Here is a 17,308-nt window from a genome sequence, read left to right as displayed (position 1 = left end):
TGAGCCGATGTCTAAAACACTGTGGGATACAATTTTTCTCGGCACACAAAACTTCCCAGGTTTACATCCCATTCTTGTTATTTAAAGAAAGCTTTATATAGCAATAGGACTGGGATCTAACAAAGACAGTCAAGTAACATCACCTTGACGCAAGCACAACTGCACCAGAAAGCCGACCAGGAAAGTTTTGAACGTATATTGCAAACAAGAAAGACAGGAATATGTTTAGAATCATTTGAGCACTTTCACCACCTTTTTTTAGGAGATCAATATCGAGAAGTTTTCATGTTCAAATGTGAATCATTGTGCTGTTTTAGTTCGAAAAATTTGTATCAAAATGGGACGCAAATCAGCTGGGGAATTTTTTGCACGTTGGGAATGATTTGTATCCCACTCCAGGGTAAATATGTGCCTGCTTCTTCCCCTCCTCTCTCTTTCTCTCCCTCCCTCCCTCACTTGAGCTCCTGTGCGATGGCGGCAATCTGTTCCACTCTGTCCTGGTGGGCAGCCAGGTCGCTCTCAAAGGCCTCGTGCTTCCGCATCAGGGCGCGGATCTCCATCAGCGAGGCCGACTCGTAGTCCTTCTGGGACAGCAGATCCTCTTTCCCTGGGGACAGGACGGAGAGAAAGGCACAGCCAGCGTAAGAAAAAGGTGTTCCCCGAAAATAGTACTTAACTTAGGCTCAGAACTGTTACACCGAGAAGCAAAAGTGACCCTACCACAGCACAAAGCAGAAAGATAGCATTTAAACTTTAACTTAATGGTAAAGAGTTCAGGCTGTAGGTCAAGAGGTAAGGATGAATCCACATTCCCTAATGCTAAGGTGTCTGCCATCCACGACTACCAGCACCCTCCTCCCCCATTCACCACCTTGTCTCTCTTCCCGTTTCCATACCGGTGGTCCAGCTCTCATGCAGGGCGCACTTCTGCTTGAACTTTTCAGCCAGGTGATCGAGTCTCTCCAGTCTCCGTATCTCAGTCAGCAGCCACTCCTCATAGCCTTTCTCCACTTGCTCCAGACCCTTCCAGGCATTGGCAATGTCCTGTGTGTGTGAGAGAGCGAGAGAGAGGGGCAGGAGTGAAGCTCAAAGATGGAGATTGGAGGGATTGGGACAGAGCTTGGGGTGGCAGGGCAGTATTCATCTCTTGTGGAGGGGGGGGAGTGTGAATGAGGGACATCCCTAATAGCTTTGACTGTCTGCTGTTGGCTGTCTCCAATTGAGGAACTGTCCAGTTGAGGGAAAATGAATGCTCCAGTGGGTTCCATTGATTGGGTTTTGGTCCCACCAGCTTGGCGTTACCCAGCACCTGTGTGGGGCATTTTCTCTTTGACCAGTTTGATATGGGTTCAAGATAGGAAGAGTATATACTGCTTTCCATTAAAGAGGCACTCAGTTACTGTGCTAGTAAATGAAAATGCCAATGGAGGGGCAGAGTGGTGGTCAAATTTGGAGCAGACCTGAGACCTTAGATTGATCTGGGGTAGATGTAAATCAGTGGTTGGCAATCCAGTCAGCTCCAGGAGAAGACCTTGGGAAGCTGCAGGCCTTAGGGGGACCACAGCGTCCTCTGGTTTCTCATCCTACCTCACTTAATAATTATTAAAATTAAGTTACTATTTGAATGACTAGTCAAATCACCGGTAATTTCTAGGTGTTAATCGGTTGCTAAGTGAAAGGTATATTGATAACCTACAGGATTAAAGGATCCCTGAGGACTTGAGGATTTGCCCCTTCCGGCTATCGAGACAATTCAGCGGTGGGGACTGTCTGGAAAGGGGGTTTCTGGGTGGTGGGCGGCAGTGGGAGAGTGGCGTACCGAGACCATCTTGCCCTCGGAGGGCATGAAGGCGGGGCGGTTGCTGAGGCGCAGCTTGGTCTGCAGGGTGTTGAAGTTGATCTCCAGCTGGCATTTCTCCTGCACGCGGGGGGGCTTGTGCACACGGCGGTAATCACGGAAGTCCTCCAGCTTTTGCTGCATGGCACGCATGCTCTGCTCGGCCGCGCGGTTCTCCAGCCAGGGGATGGTGCGACGGATCCACTCCAGCAGCTACAGAGAGAGAGGAAGAGAGAGTTAGAGAGGGCCTAAGGAAAGGGATTAGAGAGAGAAGGGCAGGGAGGAGAGGGAATTTGGGAGAGGGTGTGGAGAGAGAGGGAGAGAGGGAGAGGGGGCAGAGAGGGGGAGGAGAGGAAGAGGGGCTAAGGAAGGGGAGAATAAAGTTCTCGCTGAGGAGAGGGAGATGGAAAGGGAGAGGGAAGGGCAAGGCAGAACGACCGGGGAGAATTGAAAATGGGGTGGGAGTGCATGAAGGGGAGAGAGAGGGGATAGATAGGAGGAGAGGAATTGGAGAGATGGTGTGCCTTAGCCAATCAAGCTGATATAGAGAGAGAGGCTATGAGGCAGGAGACAAGGAAAGAGTAAATGTCGGAATGCTGTTCATGTTCTCGGATTGAGGTCCAGCTATTGGAAATATCCATAGATATATCCAGTGCAATTCTCATTGATACATCCAGTGCAATTCTCTTGTTTTACATGCACACATACAACATGTAATCCTTTTCATTCACTTTTTAACTATTTAACTATCTACACATTTTAACTATTTGTGATTTTTCTTCCTTCAATTGAATATATATAACAGTAGTAAATTAACAGGTATATGAATGCGATTTCATAATGTGATTGTTTAAGGTTGTCGCAACATCCCCTGGAGTCTTTCAACGTATGCTGCCACAATGTCATTGAGTTCTGCGGTCACTTTATTGCAAACGTTGCCACAATGCTGTTGGGTTGGACTGAGGGATAGAGAAACATAGTTTCAGAAACAAAAGGAGGGAAAAAGAAAGAGCTGTGGATTACCAGGGAAGACAAAAGAAAGAAAGACAGAGGGAGAGGGAAAGTGAGAGCAAGAGAGGGAGAGAGGAGGTGAGGCGGCAGTGGGGGGGGTGAGGGGCTGGCCCCATTACCTCGCTTGCCAGCTTCTCGTATTCTTCCATCAGTTTCTCGTTCTCCTGGTTAACAGCCAGAACTTTGCAGATCCTGTTTGCAGCAGTCTCGGCCTAAGTGAGGGACAGAGAGAGAGAAAGAACATGAGAGAAGGTGAGCAGGTGTAAGAAAAGGAGAGAGCAATGGAAAGGGGAACAGAAGGGGGGGTCAGGGACTCACTCATCACGAAGAGCATAAAGACACAGATTCAGATTAATTCAGGAATACAAATACAAACACAAACCGGATAAATCAATGACCACAGAGTGGGGGGAATTACAAGTATTATACAGTATTTAACAATGGTGATTGTAATGGGAGTCCAGAAAATTCAACCAATTTTTATTTCCAGTAGATTATGGTATTAAAAAAATCCATCATGTGTTTTTTTGAATGCCTTATTGAGGTATTTTATTTGAAGTCAGCCTGGAGAGGAGCTTCATGTGCCGACACAATCAGATGGAGCTAATTCTTCGATTGCTCTTCCTTATTTCTTCTATGATAAGACATTATAATACATGTCTTATTGCATGTAAGTGGCAAGTCACGTGTAGGTTGATTATAGAGAATAATTGTTTAGGTCTGTTTACGTGCAGGCAAAGTCACTAGGGACACCCAAGTTTGATGGGGGTCTCGGTTTCTTCAGCCACTAACAAGCATAAGTAAGATGGAGGCAAGTTCTGCTTGCACCTGTGACCATCCTCTGGCGATATGACCAGGGTTGACAGCATCTTACCTGCTCTGCTCCGGCAAAGGCGTGGTAGAAGCAGGACACGTAAGTCATGATGGCTTTCTCATCCGGTTTGGGGGTGTTCACAATATCTGTTGAAGAACAGAGCAGGTGAGGGAGTCTGGATGACGATGGGGGCTAAGGCTCAAGGTGCCAGTGTTAGCACGGGACCCACGTTTATGCCACACTGCTCAACACTGAGGGGTGGAAATATGGGAAGCTCTTAAAAGGGAGGAGGTTGGGGGCAGGGTTGTTTCCCACTGTGGTTTTTACATTGCCCCCTCTGTCCAACTCTATGGTCAAATTATGGAGTCAAATGCATTTGCAGTGCTCTGCAAGATTTTAGAAGGGTGTCTTCACCCTACAAGGTGAGCCCTTCTCATCACAGTACTCTCAATTTAATTAAATTTAATACAATTAAATCAAACTCACCTGTAGGGGGTGATCACAAGGTTAAAAGTTCTCAAAGGGCACAGCAAAAGGATTTGGGCTCAAGTCTAGTCTCCTGTGAGGTATAGGATTGTTGACAGCTATGTTCATGTTCATGTTCATGTTCATAGTGGCGTAGCTTGAGGGGGGCAGGGGGGTGACTGCCACCCCTGATCAGAAAATATGTGATCACTTTCACTTTTCACACTGACCTTCAGCGTCCAGCATTTTAGGGATATCCAGAAACTTCTCGGCCACTTCAAAGGCAGTGTTCAGATTGCCGATGGGGTCATCCTACAGAGACGGACAGATGGGCAAGACAGACAGATGGAGTGAGCGACATAGTGAGAGAATGGGGAAAAGGTCTGTGCCACAGCATTCACTCTGGGATAAACAGAGACACACGGTGCTGATCAGACCGCTACCGTGGGGTCAGCATGTCGGGCATTCAGAGACACAACCCATTTCCTACACATCATGCATTTGGCAGCCATCCACTTTCTTGCTCCCTGTGAGAATGAATCAGAGAAGGCGGGGTTCTGGGGCTCTGACAGAAATACCCATGCACACTGATTTTTGATTAAATTTATATAATCAGTCAAAATGATACAGAGTTATGATGTTTTAAGAAAGAGGTAAAATGTCTCTTGAATACCTTTATGCAGGTATACAATATACTATTATCATAACTAACTCTAGCATTAATACCCCGAGTGTAACTAATTACTAATATTATCATGACTAAAGAATATTATTCCTACTTTTACAAGCATTATCTGATTTTTGCTCCACACAGAATCACTGTCAAACCTATTCGTTAAGATAAATATCTCCTCTTCCTCATAAGGGCCTTGCTTGCATCCCTATACTAATGTTGGCAGCATTAATTTATGACAATATTTATTCTCTGTAGCATTATAGGCGTGGACTAAACACTATTTGTCCTCTTAATTCGTGTAAGCATTCAGAGCTGCAAAGGACAAATTTATTCATGCAATTAGAAATAAATATATATTTTTTAAGGGTTACACAGTGTGGGGTTTTAGGAGTGGCTGACACAGAGAGAGCAGGGGCTTTTTTCCACACAGGCCCCGTGCACAGACAGAGGTTAGCGCATGATGCAACTGCCACAAACTGTGTTAGTGAAGAACACCTCAGGCACTTCGCTTTACTCTCCCATCCCTGGGCCGCCATCGCTCAGCCCACTGTCCAGCACTGACCCGAGTTCCCTTCTTGCACTGTGCTCTGGCAAAACACTTGCTTTGCAAATCTGTGGGTCAGCCATTCATGATCTATAGGCCTGATTTCTTGAATAGAAAGGCGCCGTACAAGACGAGAACAACACCCAGACTGCGGATTCCTGCTTTTTGAACCCTCTGGACAGGATCTCGGTCCATCCCCTTGGAACAAAACCCATTTCTCAACAACCAATCCACCTGCCTAACACTCCCAGAGAAAGTATTCCCTGAGCCCTACGGCCTAGTCCATTCATCCCTGGTGCAGAAAACAATAAAAAAGGGAGGGTCTCTAAAACCATTTTGACAGAACTGAGATGTTCTAATTGGCCTGTGGAGGTTTTCCTGTCACTCAGGTTCATTTGGGGCACCTGCTTTCAGTGTATCTGAGTGGTTCATGACCGACCGGGTCCTTTCAGTGGAGTTTCAGACCAGAGCAGCACAGTGCAAAGGGGGAAAAGGATAAGTGACACAGGCCAGTGGGTGTGGACAGGAGAGGGGTATAAGGGGAGAGGGCAGGGGGTGCACCTTTCTCAGTTTGGAGTAATCAATGAGATCAGGTCTGTGTCTGTGAATGAGAGCGCACAATGCCAGGCCATCCTTCCAGCTGACACGTAGACAGTCCAGGAGAGGGAGGGATGGGGAGAGCGAGAGAGAGAGAGAGAGAGAGAGAGAGAGAGAGAGAGAGAGAGAGAGCGAGAGGGAATTTGAGAACAGCATGATTAGACCTCTGGTTTGAAAATAACAAATCTGAATAAGAAACTACAATAGAGGCTCTGTGTAAGCTATTGGGTTTTTCTCCACTGTGGCCAGAAGAGGGAGCACGAGAGCCACAAAAAACTCACCTGATGTGGAAGTTCTGAACATTGACATTCCGGTAGGGGGCAGTCTTCCTCTGGCACCACAGCAGCAGCCCCTCCTTGGCCGAGGTTTCTACACACACACACAACAGAGACACAGAGGGAGAGGGAGGGAGAGAGAGAGAGAGATGAAAATAGAGTTTACAGGGAGTGAGGGAAAAGAAGAGAGACAGAGTCGGAGTGCACAAGGTAATTATCAGTAGTTAGAAGATAGTGTGTGAGTGTTTTGCTGTGTCCCTAGGTCGCTCACCCTCCACAGATATGTCCTGAATGGCGAAGCGCAGGATGATAGTCCAGATCATACCCAAAGTCATCTTTGTATTGCCATCCACGATCTCTGAAATGGACAAGACAGGTATGCAGTCAGACTGGCCTTCTCTGCACCTCCCATTGCCCCCCATGGCCCCGAACAATCACAAAGTCAATTTTTCTAGTATTGTCTAGGGCAGTGGTTCCCAAGCCTGGCCCTGGAGAACACCCTTACTCTGCTGGTCTTCCATCCAGTCCCAGCTATTAGTCACCAACTCGCCTGACAAATCACTGCTGGTATATGTTTAAGCAAGGTATTATACCTCGTTTGCTCCAGTAAATGGATAAATGGGTCATTGGATGTAAAAATAATGCGATATGTTGTAACAATGAAGAAGTGTTCCGATGGCTTCCCGAGTCGAATCAGTTGAGGCCAAAATAGACTCTTATTACCTTCTACCGTATACGTATATATCTGGGTTGTTTAAACTCCCGAATTCCAGGTTAGTACAAATGAAAGGTGTAGACTTCAGGATTACTCATAATTGTTTTTGTCTGTTGGGTTGATCAACTTGTTGCTTATTGATCAAGGAAATGGTGACACTCGAACTGTCACCCATTGCTTTGCAGAGTGTAGAGAGAGAGCTGTGACTGATTGATAGCCAATGAGAGTAACCATCATCATCACCATTGAATCTTGCATAGAAGAGCAAGACATATGAGAGCCGTCAAAAGGTGTCATTACTGGTGTTGGAATCGAATGGGTGTTCAGACAATGGCTGTGTTTTCATGTGAGTTTCAGTTGTACCTAATGTCATGCTTTAAGAGACAATTTAAAACAGGTCAGGCCTTTTTTATCCAGATGGGTTTGCTGTACTGCTCAGGCTGCATCTGAGGGGCTGACTGAAATCTGCCACTTCCTGACTTTCTCAATAATTATTCTAGAAAACGTGGAATAAAAACAGAACGATACTAATAGGTGATGAGTTTTTTTGCTTCCTTTCAATGTCTTCTGGTTAATGCTGGTCTGTCTTTATATTGAGTCATTTTAATTGTGTCATCTTAAGGATGCACTGAGCATGACCCGTAGAACAATGACAGAGCTGGGGTAGCAATGCAAATATAGCACCCATATCTTGACAAAAATGATAAGTACTTGTCTATGGAACAACATTGTTGTCTGCAGCCTCACTCACTTGCATTTGTCACTCAAAGCACTGCATTTGGCACCACTGAAGCTCATATGAAAATGCATCTCTTCAAATGTCTTTTTCAGCTTCCAAAAATTATACATATATAGAAACAGACAGAGGGATGGATGGTCCAGACAGACAATTGTACTGATAAACAGATTTACTGAGAAAACCATAACAGACAGACAGATATGCAGGTAGAAAGACAGACAGACGGACACAGATTAACTAACCCTCAGCTCCAATGGACACCAGCTTGACCCCCTTGCTGCAGATGAAGTCCAGGGCCTTGTTGACATTGGCGATCTTGTGGAAGCGCATCTTGCCTTTGTCTGGTTTGGGCAGCCTCTCACCTGTACAATGCACAGGAGGCGGGCACTTACTGCACCGGTCAATCACGGACACAGAGACCGACCACGAACATAAGAAGATAGGGGTGTGTGTGCGATTGTTTTGGCTGAGCTTTGGAGGTCTTTGGGGTCTGTGAAACATTTGCCTTCTTCAAACACAGTTAAGTCAATTAACCATCACTTTGCTGTGGTTTGTTCCTGGTTATTTTGTGCAAATCAGAAGGTGCATTATGTGTGAAACTATGAGCACGTTGGGTTGAATGGCCTCCTCTCGTTTGTAAACTTTCTTATGTTTAATGACAAAGGGTGTGCACACCTTTTGATCACTTTAGGATATAACTGTGGCCTTCTCTCCTTTGGTTATTTTGTACATTCTGGTTTCTGTATAAAGTCCTGCTGGAAAATGGCAGTGAAATCAGGATATTTGCAGCAGCTAGCAGGATGAAATGCCTATGCATATGGACACATAGAAGAATAAAAAGATCTGAGGGTATTGGAAATGGCAAACCCACATACTGTTGCTATTGCATCTACTTACAATCGTTCGGAAAGTCAAGTCACTGTCAGTATCAGTGCGTCTGTCTGTCACTGTCTGTGTCAGTGTTTGTGTCATTGCTTCGATGTGTCAGGGTACATCTGTGTCGGTGTGTGTCCGTCTAACTGTGGCAGTGTCTGTGTTTCTGGATATGGCAGTGTGCAGCAATGTGTCTGTCTGACTTTCTTTTGTCTGTCTGTCTGTGGCAGGGTGTGGCAGTGCATGGCAGTGCACAGCAGTGTTTCTGTCTGTGACACTGTGTCTGTGTGGATCCACCCACCTGAAATGACCTCCAGCAGCAGCATGAGTTTCAGCCCATTCCTGAAGTCCTCCTCAATATTCTCGATCTGGGTACCGGCTTTACGCAGGTGAGAGTTACACCAGGCTGTGAAAGTCTGAGAGAGAGAGAGAGAGTTAGAGAGAGAGAAAGAGGGAGAGGGAGAGGGTAGGAGCGGAATGAGTACAAGTAAAACTTTGGACTTAGGTTGAACATGATGCTCACAACTGTATAATATGATCACCTCCTTAGCAGTAGTTGTAAGATCCTCTGTATATATTTTTCTCTCCACTGTTCTGTTGGTTAAACCACTCTACTCTGTGTCCCTTTAAAAGTATTCCCTGCAATAACCAGAATTTTACTAATAACATTGAAATGTGTTTGAATTTTACAAGGAGTACTGTGCTGGTTCAACAGTGGGGCAGTGCTCCCTGTACTCTTTATGTTCAGACTTTCAAAGTCTTAGGAGGTTATATGGAGTTTACACGCAGCATATGCTGAACTTGTCAGGGGGCTAAAACAAGGATAAAATGACAAGACCCTGACTTCAATACACAATTCACAAACTATGCCTGGTGTAACTTTTAGGTGCCAGAGCCAGGATTTTAGCCCAGTATCCTGGGAGGGCATGTCCGTACAACCACGATGCCAAAACACTGGTTTTCACACATGATCAAGCAGAATGCCCTGTTTCTTCATGGAAAGTTACTGAATTAATTCATAATTAATGTGGAGCTAGAGTTGCCATAACCTTGATGCCAAGGCTGAAGCTGGGTATTATTATTATTGTTTACTTATTAGCAGACACCCTTATCCAGTGCAAAAATACAGTGCGGTTCAAGGCATAAAACATATTACCAATTCCAATTTACAAAATACAGTGCAATTCAAAGCATAATACATTTTATGAATAAGAACCCACAGATTCCTAAACCCCAGGGTCAATCTTGAACTCACCTTTTCAAAAATAACTGCACATGACCTTTACAATTAGGCATATTCACACAACATAATTTCCCAGATTATAATCATATTTATTTGCCCTCCCAGGCTACATTTACATCTGATCAATGAGCTGGGCTTTTAGACACATAACTAACCCCACAGTAAAATAGAAAAGCTACTGTTTGGGGTATTAATGACTAATTACTAACTCCAGTGACTAAACTGAATGTCAGTGATGGAAGAGGAGTGAGCCAGACAGGAAGTGCCCGAAATTCCCTGCAGGCAATACTAGGAGTATATTTTTTATATGCTTAGTGGTGAGACATCAAGAGAAACCTCTAAAATGTATTTTTTCCCTCTTCTACCACTTTCCCAAAAATGAAATGAGAACAAAAACCAGAGGGAAACATTAAGAAAACTTTCTTCTCCATCATCCTTTTATTTGTGTTTCATCCTCATGAGAAGAACAACAACTGTACATCGCTTGTAATGGAATCAAATTCCCTATGCAGTTTAGATTTTAAGAAGTTACTCTGGGCAAGTGCTTTAAGCAGTTCCTTCATCCTTCATCTTGGAGAGACCAAGTCCAATAAAGCAGCACATAACACATGCCCAAAAAAAAAAAAAAAAAAAACCCAAACAAAATCATAAATTAGTATAATTCTGTTTTAATTCTGTGTTTTAAAATATTGCAGAAGACGACCGTTGTCAATGAGGGCAGGCTGCCTTTTGCCTTGGCTTCTGAGCCAGACTTAGAGCAGTAGGGCAAGCCAACATAGACAAAAAGGGCAAGGGCTTGGTCTGTGTAACACTGCTAGTGTTATTCAGTCCTGCCCATTTCCATTTGTCATTTAAAGCATGGCATGCAGAAACACTGCCGGTGCAAAGGGAATCCTCCCCCTACTATGACAGCCAATGAGAATGGTCCATCTCTCATCCCACACCCCTGGACAGAGTTCTCTGCACTGAACTTTAATGGGAATGCGGAAAAAAGTACATATTTATTTTTTATCTAGTTCAGATCTCAGTAGTATCAACACTTTGGACTGTTATAAGCCAACATTGGAGCATCTGGGAAGAGCATGGAGATAATGGGAGAGTCCTTCTCTCGAATAATATAAATAGAAATATAGATGAGGAGGAAGATATTGTGTATGCGTCTGGTCTGTGTCTGTGTGTGTGTCAGGTGTATGCCTGGTCTCTGTCAGTGTGTGTGTGTGTGTGTGTGTGTGTGTGTGTGTGTGTGTGTGCCTGGTCTGTATCAATGTGTGTGTGTGTGCGTAAGAGCTGTGAGTCTGTAGGAATGCTGTCGGCCATGTAATTTGATGTAGTCTGCAAGGAGAGACCTCGGCACAGGTGCCCTTCCTTCAAATCAAGCCCTCTGCAATGCATTACCAAATTTAGACAGGGTCCCGATCCAGAGCCTGGAAGTGGAAGGGGGTGGGGGGGCAAGGAGGCTATATTGGGCATCAGGACACGGCCATGGGACACCACAGGACAGCTGAGCGGACAGGATTCCTGAGTCCAAGAGTCACACCACAGCCACAGCCAGAGAACCAGCCTATGGGGGAGTGGAGGGGGGTTGTATGGTGGAAGTGTTCAGACATATATCTTGCCTGCCTGCCTGCCAGTCTGCAGGCCCCACACACACAATTAAATACACCCCCGCATGCACACGTTTCTATGTTTCTAGGATCTATGACCAAACCCTGACTTTTAACCTGACTGAAAGAGGACTGGTTCAGACCACGTACAGACCTACGTATGGACCCCAGTAGAAAGCGGTCCCACTGCTTGCCCTCAAATGCTTATCAGTAGGGTGGGGGGCACAGGACTGCTTTGTCCATGTGGGTGAAGGTTGGTGAAAATCTAAAATAAAAATCCTGCAGATCAAAAGAAATATTCAGTTCATTCTCAAATCTTTCTGATTATTTTGGCTCCAGTCCTTAAGACCCAGTGAGTACCTCCTTATATATGATACAAACATGTCCCACATATTACAACACAAAAATTAATATCCTAGGATCTGAATTGACTTTTGGTTGTTGTTTTCTGGTTTTTGATGGATGGATTTTTTTATTTTATTTCTTAAAGAAATCTTAAGAACTTGGCAAAGGCTTTACAATTCGATTCTCCAGGACTCAAATAGAACTATAGAATTCACTGAGTTAGACAAAATAATAATAATATCATTTACACTGTCCTGCTTTATTCTTCTCTCAAAACCCATTGGTCCAGAGTGTTCTGGTCAACCTTTGCGCACATTTTAATTCCGATGCCTAATGCGTTCTGCATGGCTGCCCACTCTCAATGCACTTGTGTGGTTTATTTTGCTGTAGTCCAATATTACTCTTATTGTGGCACTAGGGATATGATGAAAACAATGGAAGTCAATATTCGAAGTCTTCTAGGTCCCCACAAGCAGTTGTGATTCACATTTAGATCGAAAAAAAAAACTGTTTTGCAAAGAAATACAAATTCCTGACGGATGTCTCTTCTGGTTTCTGCTGGACTTGGAGCTCAGTTCACTTGAGTCTGAGCTCTTAGTGATTGCATTGATTCAGGTAGGTATATGATGGATCTAAATCAGCAGTGTTTTTAGGTCTGGTAACACTGAGTTTGTATCTCTGCTATAAAACTATTCTTCTCTACATGCATTCCAAAGGAGAGTGTTTCTCTACCTAGCTTCTCTCGTATATATCTTGTTTGGTCTGTCTCACGCTGGGGTTTAACTGTGTGCCAAAAGGCCGTAGTAAACATTAAGGACAGTTTTCAGGTCACATGAGTGTGTGTGATTGATCTGCTGTGGGACCGACAAACTGTGTGTCAATACAGGAAATCAGGACTGACACCCACCTGTGAACTTTCAGTGGATTTAAAAAAGTATATATATGAGTAGTATTTTTTATTTATTATTCTACAGCTAGACAATTCAAAATGAGTACAGTAATAATATGTCAATGCTTGCAGTATTGACAGTAGTCACAGGTTAATTAGCAGAGAGGTATATACTAGTCACCTAATGTAGTCCCCTCTTCATAGTGTAGCTAGTGTATAGAAGATATCTGGTACTGGTACTTTTCTTTTCTTTTTCTTTAGAATAACATTCAGATAAGAACCAACTAAGTGTCTCCAAAATGAAAGAAAAATCATGACTAAACTGTGATTTTCCTGTTATAATTATTATTTATTTGTACCAGATACCCTTTCCCAGGGCATCCAACATTATCATGTATAAATCTATTCATCTTAATAATTTTTTTCATAAATGCCAACATTTAACTCAACCATCCATAAACTCATAACTATAATATAAGCCAACATTAACACAGACTACACAAGACCCCTATACAGCTAAATAATTTGGTGGGAAGCGACCTCCCGGTTGACATTTTCTGGATATTCAAAGTGATTTTAACCATGTATCTATAGGTTGTCAGCTTATTTACAAGAGTCACAATGCTGGTAATAATATGATTTCACATTTCCAAATGATTGTATTATAACAGTTTTATCACAGAACTTCAGGGGCACAACCACCATTGTGAAGAGAGTTTTGGAGAGAGTGTTCAGTATTAATTTGGAACATTTAGAAAAAGGACGGAATGGACTGAAACAAGACACAATGGTGTTCACCTCCCATGTGATGATGATGGGTTTGCTTGTATCCTAGGGAGAAAGAAGGAACAAACAGCAGTATTTGGATGAAGCCAAATGGATGATTGTATTTGGGGTCAGTTTGGAGACACACATAAATATAAAAAACAACAACCTCAGAAATAAGACGTGGGTGGTGCATGTAATCTAAAATTGTGTCATATCAGTAGAGGTTTGAAGGCAGGCCACATTAAAAACCCAGTTGAACCACAGGGCACCCACAAATGGGTACCCTGCTCACAGACTGCCTTCACGACACCTCCCTTCATAATCGAGTGATGTGTTGATACAGCAATCAAGGAGAAGACTCTCATACTAGATACCCTGGTGTCGCTTCCTTCCCCCCTTTTCCTGCTCAGCAGCAAAGGCTACCAACTTGCTGCCTCCCCCCGGCTGATATAAAGAGACAGAAGGTGCAATACACCCCAGCATTAACTCCTGCTCACTATGATCATAGCATAGAGGTGCAGGAATGACACGTTGAGCAACTGGGAGCTCTAGCCTAGCTATCTCTGTACACAAAATGGTGTCAGGTTTGAATGTGGGAGTATGTAATGAGTATACAATTTGCCCTGGTAAATGTGCCACAGGACTGTCACATTTTTCATCTGCTTTTACTATGGTGATATGCCACAGTTGTATGGTGTCTCCCCATGATTGTAACATACCTACTCTGTGCTTTACTGGACTCTCCTGTGGAATAAACCATGGTCTACAATACTAAACATCTATTATCAAGAAGTATCAGGGTAATTCATGCTATTCCTACAGTCCAGTGTAGTACAACTCTCAGGAAACCACTGGAAAAAACAGGTTAATAGTGCCAAAAACATAGGGTACCTTTACCAGGTTAAACTTTCTACCTCTCCCTCTCTATAACAGCTGCCATGTTTTTTTCCCCATGCTTGGGTCCTATGCCAAGCAGGACAGAGGTATTCAGTTGCCTGTACTGTCCTTCCAAACGTATTTGAGTACCACAGATCAAAGCTCGTAGCTTGTTATGCGAAACTGGGTTTGATAAACTTTTATTTTCCCTACATTGAAGAAAAGTGGTTGGCAACACCTTTTTTTCAGTATTTGTTTTTCATTAGATATTCAATTCATTATTTTCCTTGGTCGGGGGGTGGGGGGGCATAATAGTTGTTGCTCCAGTGAGAGATTTAAAGACAGGATTGTACCTGACTCGGTTAGTTCCGATCTAGAACACACCATTAAACAGCATTTTTGAGGTGTTGTTGGCATAGACCGTAGGCATCCTCAGCCAAATCCACACCAGATAACCCTCCCAGCGAACACACTTCATTCTGGCAATGTTGGTGCAAGGTTGTAGTTTGGTTGTATTTTGGTTCAGACTGATTTTGTGCCAGAATTTAGTTTTTTCCAGAAATATCCCCCCCTGAGCACACGGTGGTGTCAAGGTTCCCTGACTGTCACAAAGTAACGTTGTCTACACACCCCACAGGTCCATCTCTGGAACTTCAATACCGATCAATCGCAATTACTATAGTTTAACATGCATATATGCAGTTCATTTTTATATTTTAGTATGTAGGGATTTTTTTGGTATTTTCTAATTTGTGGATATTTATTCTTCTGAATTTAGTTACATACATGTCATTTTAGAGCAGTGTTTTTCAACCCATTGGCATCATCCTCTAGAATCTACACATCTTTGACACCAAAACATCATTTGGCTCTGCGTTCATTGAATTACAATGTGGCCTCAACTTTATTTGGTTAGCTGTTCTATCATTGCCTACTAATCTGGGGTATAACAGCCTGGACTGTTTCAATCCTATACCAGTACATAAAGGCCTGCTGTTTTTCCCTGAAAAATGTGATTATAAACAAATAGGATTGCCAGAGACTGCACATTTCCAAGGAGTCCCAGATGTAATTTCTATTGCTACAGGTTAGTGAGATTTAGTGGTTTTTATTTTGGCACACTGCATTAAATCTTTGCGTTCCAAAATGGAGGATCACAAAGGGGAGACTCTAAGGAGAACTACTTTGAATGGTGTTAAAAGAGGCTCACTAAAATTCTCCTCCCTTACATATCCAAGGCACGAAGATCAACAAAATGAGACTGTTGTGACTGTTTTTTTATCCCTTCATCTTTCCACAGGAACTCCATGACTGATATTTCAAATTAAGGGAGGCCTTGTATATAACTTTGATGGTTGGTGCTTTGGGGTTGAGACAGCCGTCTGAGGGCAATGCTGACACAACCAATGAATTCAGTCTCCTGTGTTCAGGACATAAATATCCCCCCCATACCTTCTGTCTTTCAACAGATTAGGATTGTCCTATGCAACCAATATGGAGGCTTCCTTGTCACCATTTTTCAGGTGGCCCCCCTATGCTCAGACACGTGATGAGTAAAATCACAAAGATAAAAGCCTTGAGGATGGATTCACCATTTGTCGGGTTGCAATTGCACAGGCGGCATTTCACATCCTTGTAGTGGGTAAAAGCACTCTGAGATATTGACATCTTCACCCAATGTAACACTGTTGCACGAACACGGATCCTGGGGTCCAAAACTACATGCTTCCCAACCAGCCGAAGGAAATGTCTCTTTTCACATGTGATGCCTACACTGTTGCAATGCAAAAAGCTACTTGAACACAATGTTGTTCTGAGGCAGCCATACATCAAGGTGCACAAACCTCATCCCTTCTCTGGTTTAACGTCTGTCATTTTAAATCTCATGCAACACTTCCAAATAAAAGCTAAAACCTTAGTGAATAGCTCTAAATATTTTTTGTTGTACTTATCTTTCCCATTATTGTTTTAGGAAACCAATTTCTTCTTCATGGCATTATCTAGATTCCTTATAAAAGACACAAACATATTATTGCAAGTCTAACCGGATCTTGCAGGCAAACCAGGCATTGATAGGGTCATGAGAACAGGGACAGGGCTGGACCTGCCAAAAGTGGCCAAAAGTGTGGTGACCAAGATGTGGACGAGTAGGCACACTATAGGCGATTAGGTAAGTCTACAAAACCATGACTCTCATAGAGAGGGCATCTAACTTCAAACTTTAGTAGTGGATCTAGTGGATAATGGATCTAAACTGGAGTAGCAGTATGGGGTAGTCGTCAGGGCTCTACAGTGGAGGATTGTGGGTTCAATCCCAGGTGGGGGGCATTGCTGTTATACCCTTGAGCAAGAGACTGTACCTAGATTGTTGAAGTATAAACCCAGTTTTTTTAATATATATATTTTAACAAGTGCAAGGCAATAGAACTCAACCTACACACATGTGGGGACCCAGAGGAATATACCAGCAAGTAATTTTGAAGGTCTGGAGTAGATCTACTAAAGTTTGATAAAGTTTGAATGTCTCGGCATTAGAAAGTTGGCTTGTATTGAGAGAGACGGCATGAGGTTGTAGGTGGTGCTTGGTCCCCTGTGCACCAGTTTTCTCTGACCTCCACCCACAATACATACACCATGTTTTTCCACATGTCGCCACTGACTACAGTGCCAGTATTATCTACTGAAACATCCACTCGTCACAATGCCCCCCCCGCCCCCCATTCTAAAATGCTGTTGGCACGGCAAGCACCATAGCGGTGTGTTGGGCAGCAATTTGTGGAACGTGCCTCTGGATGCCAGTTCCCAGTGGACCCTGGGCTGGATTATCACCTTGCCCAAGCATTCAAGCGCTGGATTAATAGGCCATCGAGGTTGGAAGGAGCTGCGTGTTCCACCTGCTCACAGATAATTGTTAGGGTGGAGGAATGCATGGCGTGTGCCCTGGACACACATAACAGCTCCCTGCCAACATGAGCCTCTAATCAGAAGTACAAAGCACCTGAACTTCAGGACAAAAAAAAACATGATTATTGATTAT

General features: G+C 43.7%; 1 protein-coding gene across 2 annotated transcripts in view; it reads right to left on the bottom strand.

Moving 5' to 3' along the window:
• The window catches only part of actn3b (actinin alpha 3b), a 43,010-nt gene that overhangs the window by 7,283 nt on the left and 18,419 nt on the right, over positions 1-17,308 (bottom strand). The window contains exons 2-12 of one of the 2 annotated variants that reach the window (XM_066718766.1): positions 8,848-8,962; positions 7,916-8,035; positions 6,491-6,577; positions 6,226-6,313; positions 5,909-5,987; positions 4,358-4,439; positions 3,723-3,808; positions 2,968-3,060; positions 1,820-2,050; positions 897-1,044; positions 457-607 (exon numbers count right to left, since the gene is read on the bottom strand). In XM_066718766.1, coding sequence (XP_066574863.1) covers positions 457-607; positions 897-1,044; positions 1,820-2,050; positions 2,968-3,060; positions 3,723-3,808; positions 4,358-4,439; positions 5,909-5,987; positions 6,226-6,313; positions 6,491-6,577; positions 7,916-8,035; positions 8,848-8,962 — 1,280 coding nt within the window. Of the gene's footprint in view, positions 1-456; positions 608-896; positions 1,045-1,819; positions 2,051-2,967; positions 3,061-3,722; positions 3,809-4,357; positions 4,440-5,908; positions 5,988-6,225; positions 6,314-6,490; positions 6,578-7,915; positions 8,036-8,847; positions 8,963-17,308 lie in introns of those variants that run through there. The other variant, XR_010821214.1, reaches the window with a different exon arrangement.

This window comes from Amia ocellicauda, chromosome 12, assembly GCF_036373705.1.
Source record: "Amia ocellicauda isolate fAmiCal2 chromosome 12, fAmiCal2.hap1, whole genome shotgun sequence".
Lineage (NCBI taxonomy): Eukaryota > Metazoa > Chordata > Actinopteri > Amiiformes > Amiidae > Amia > Amia ocellicauda.
This window is presented reverse-complemented; position numbering and strand designations above follow the sequence as displayed.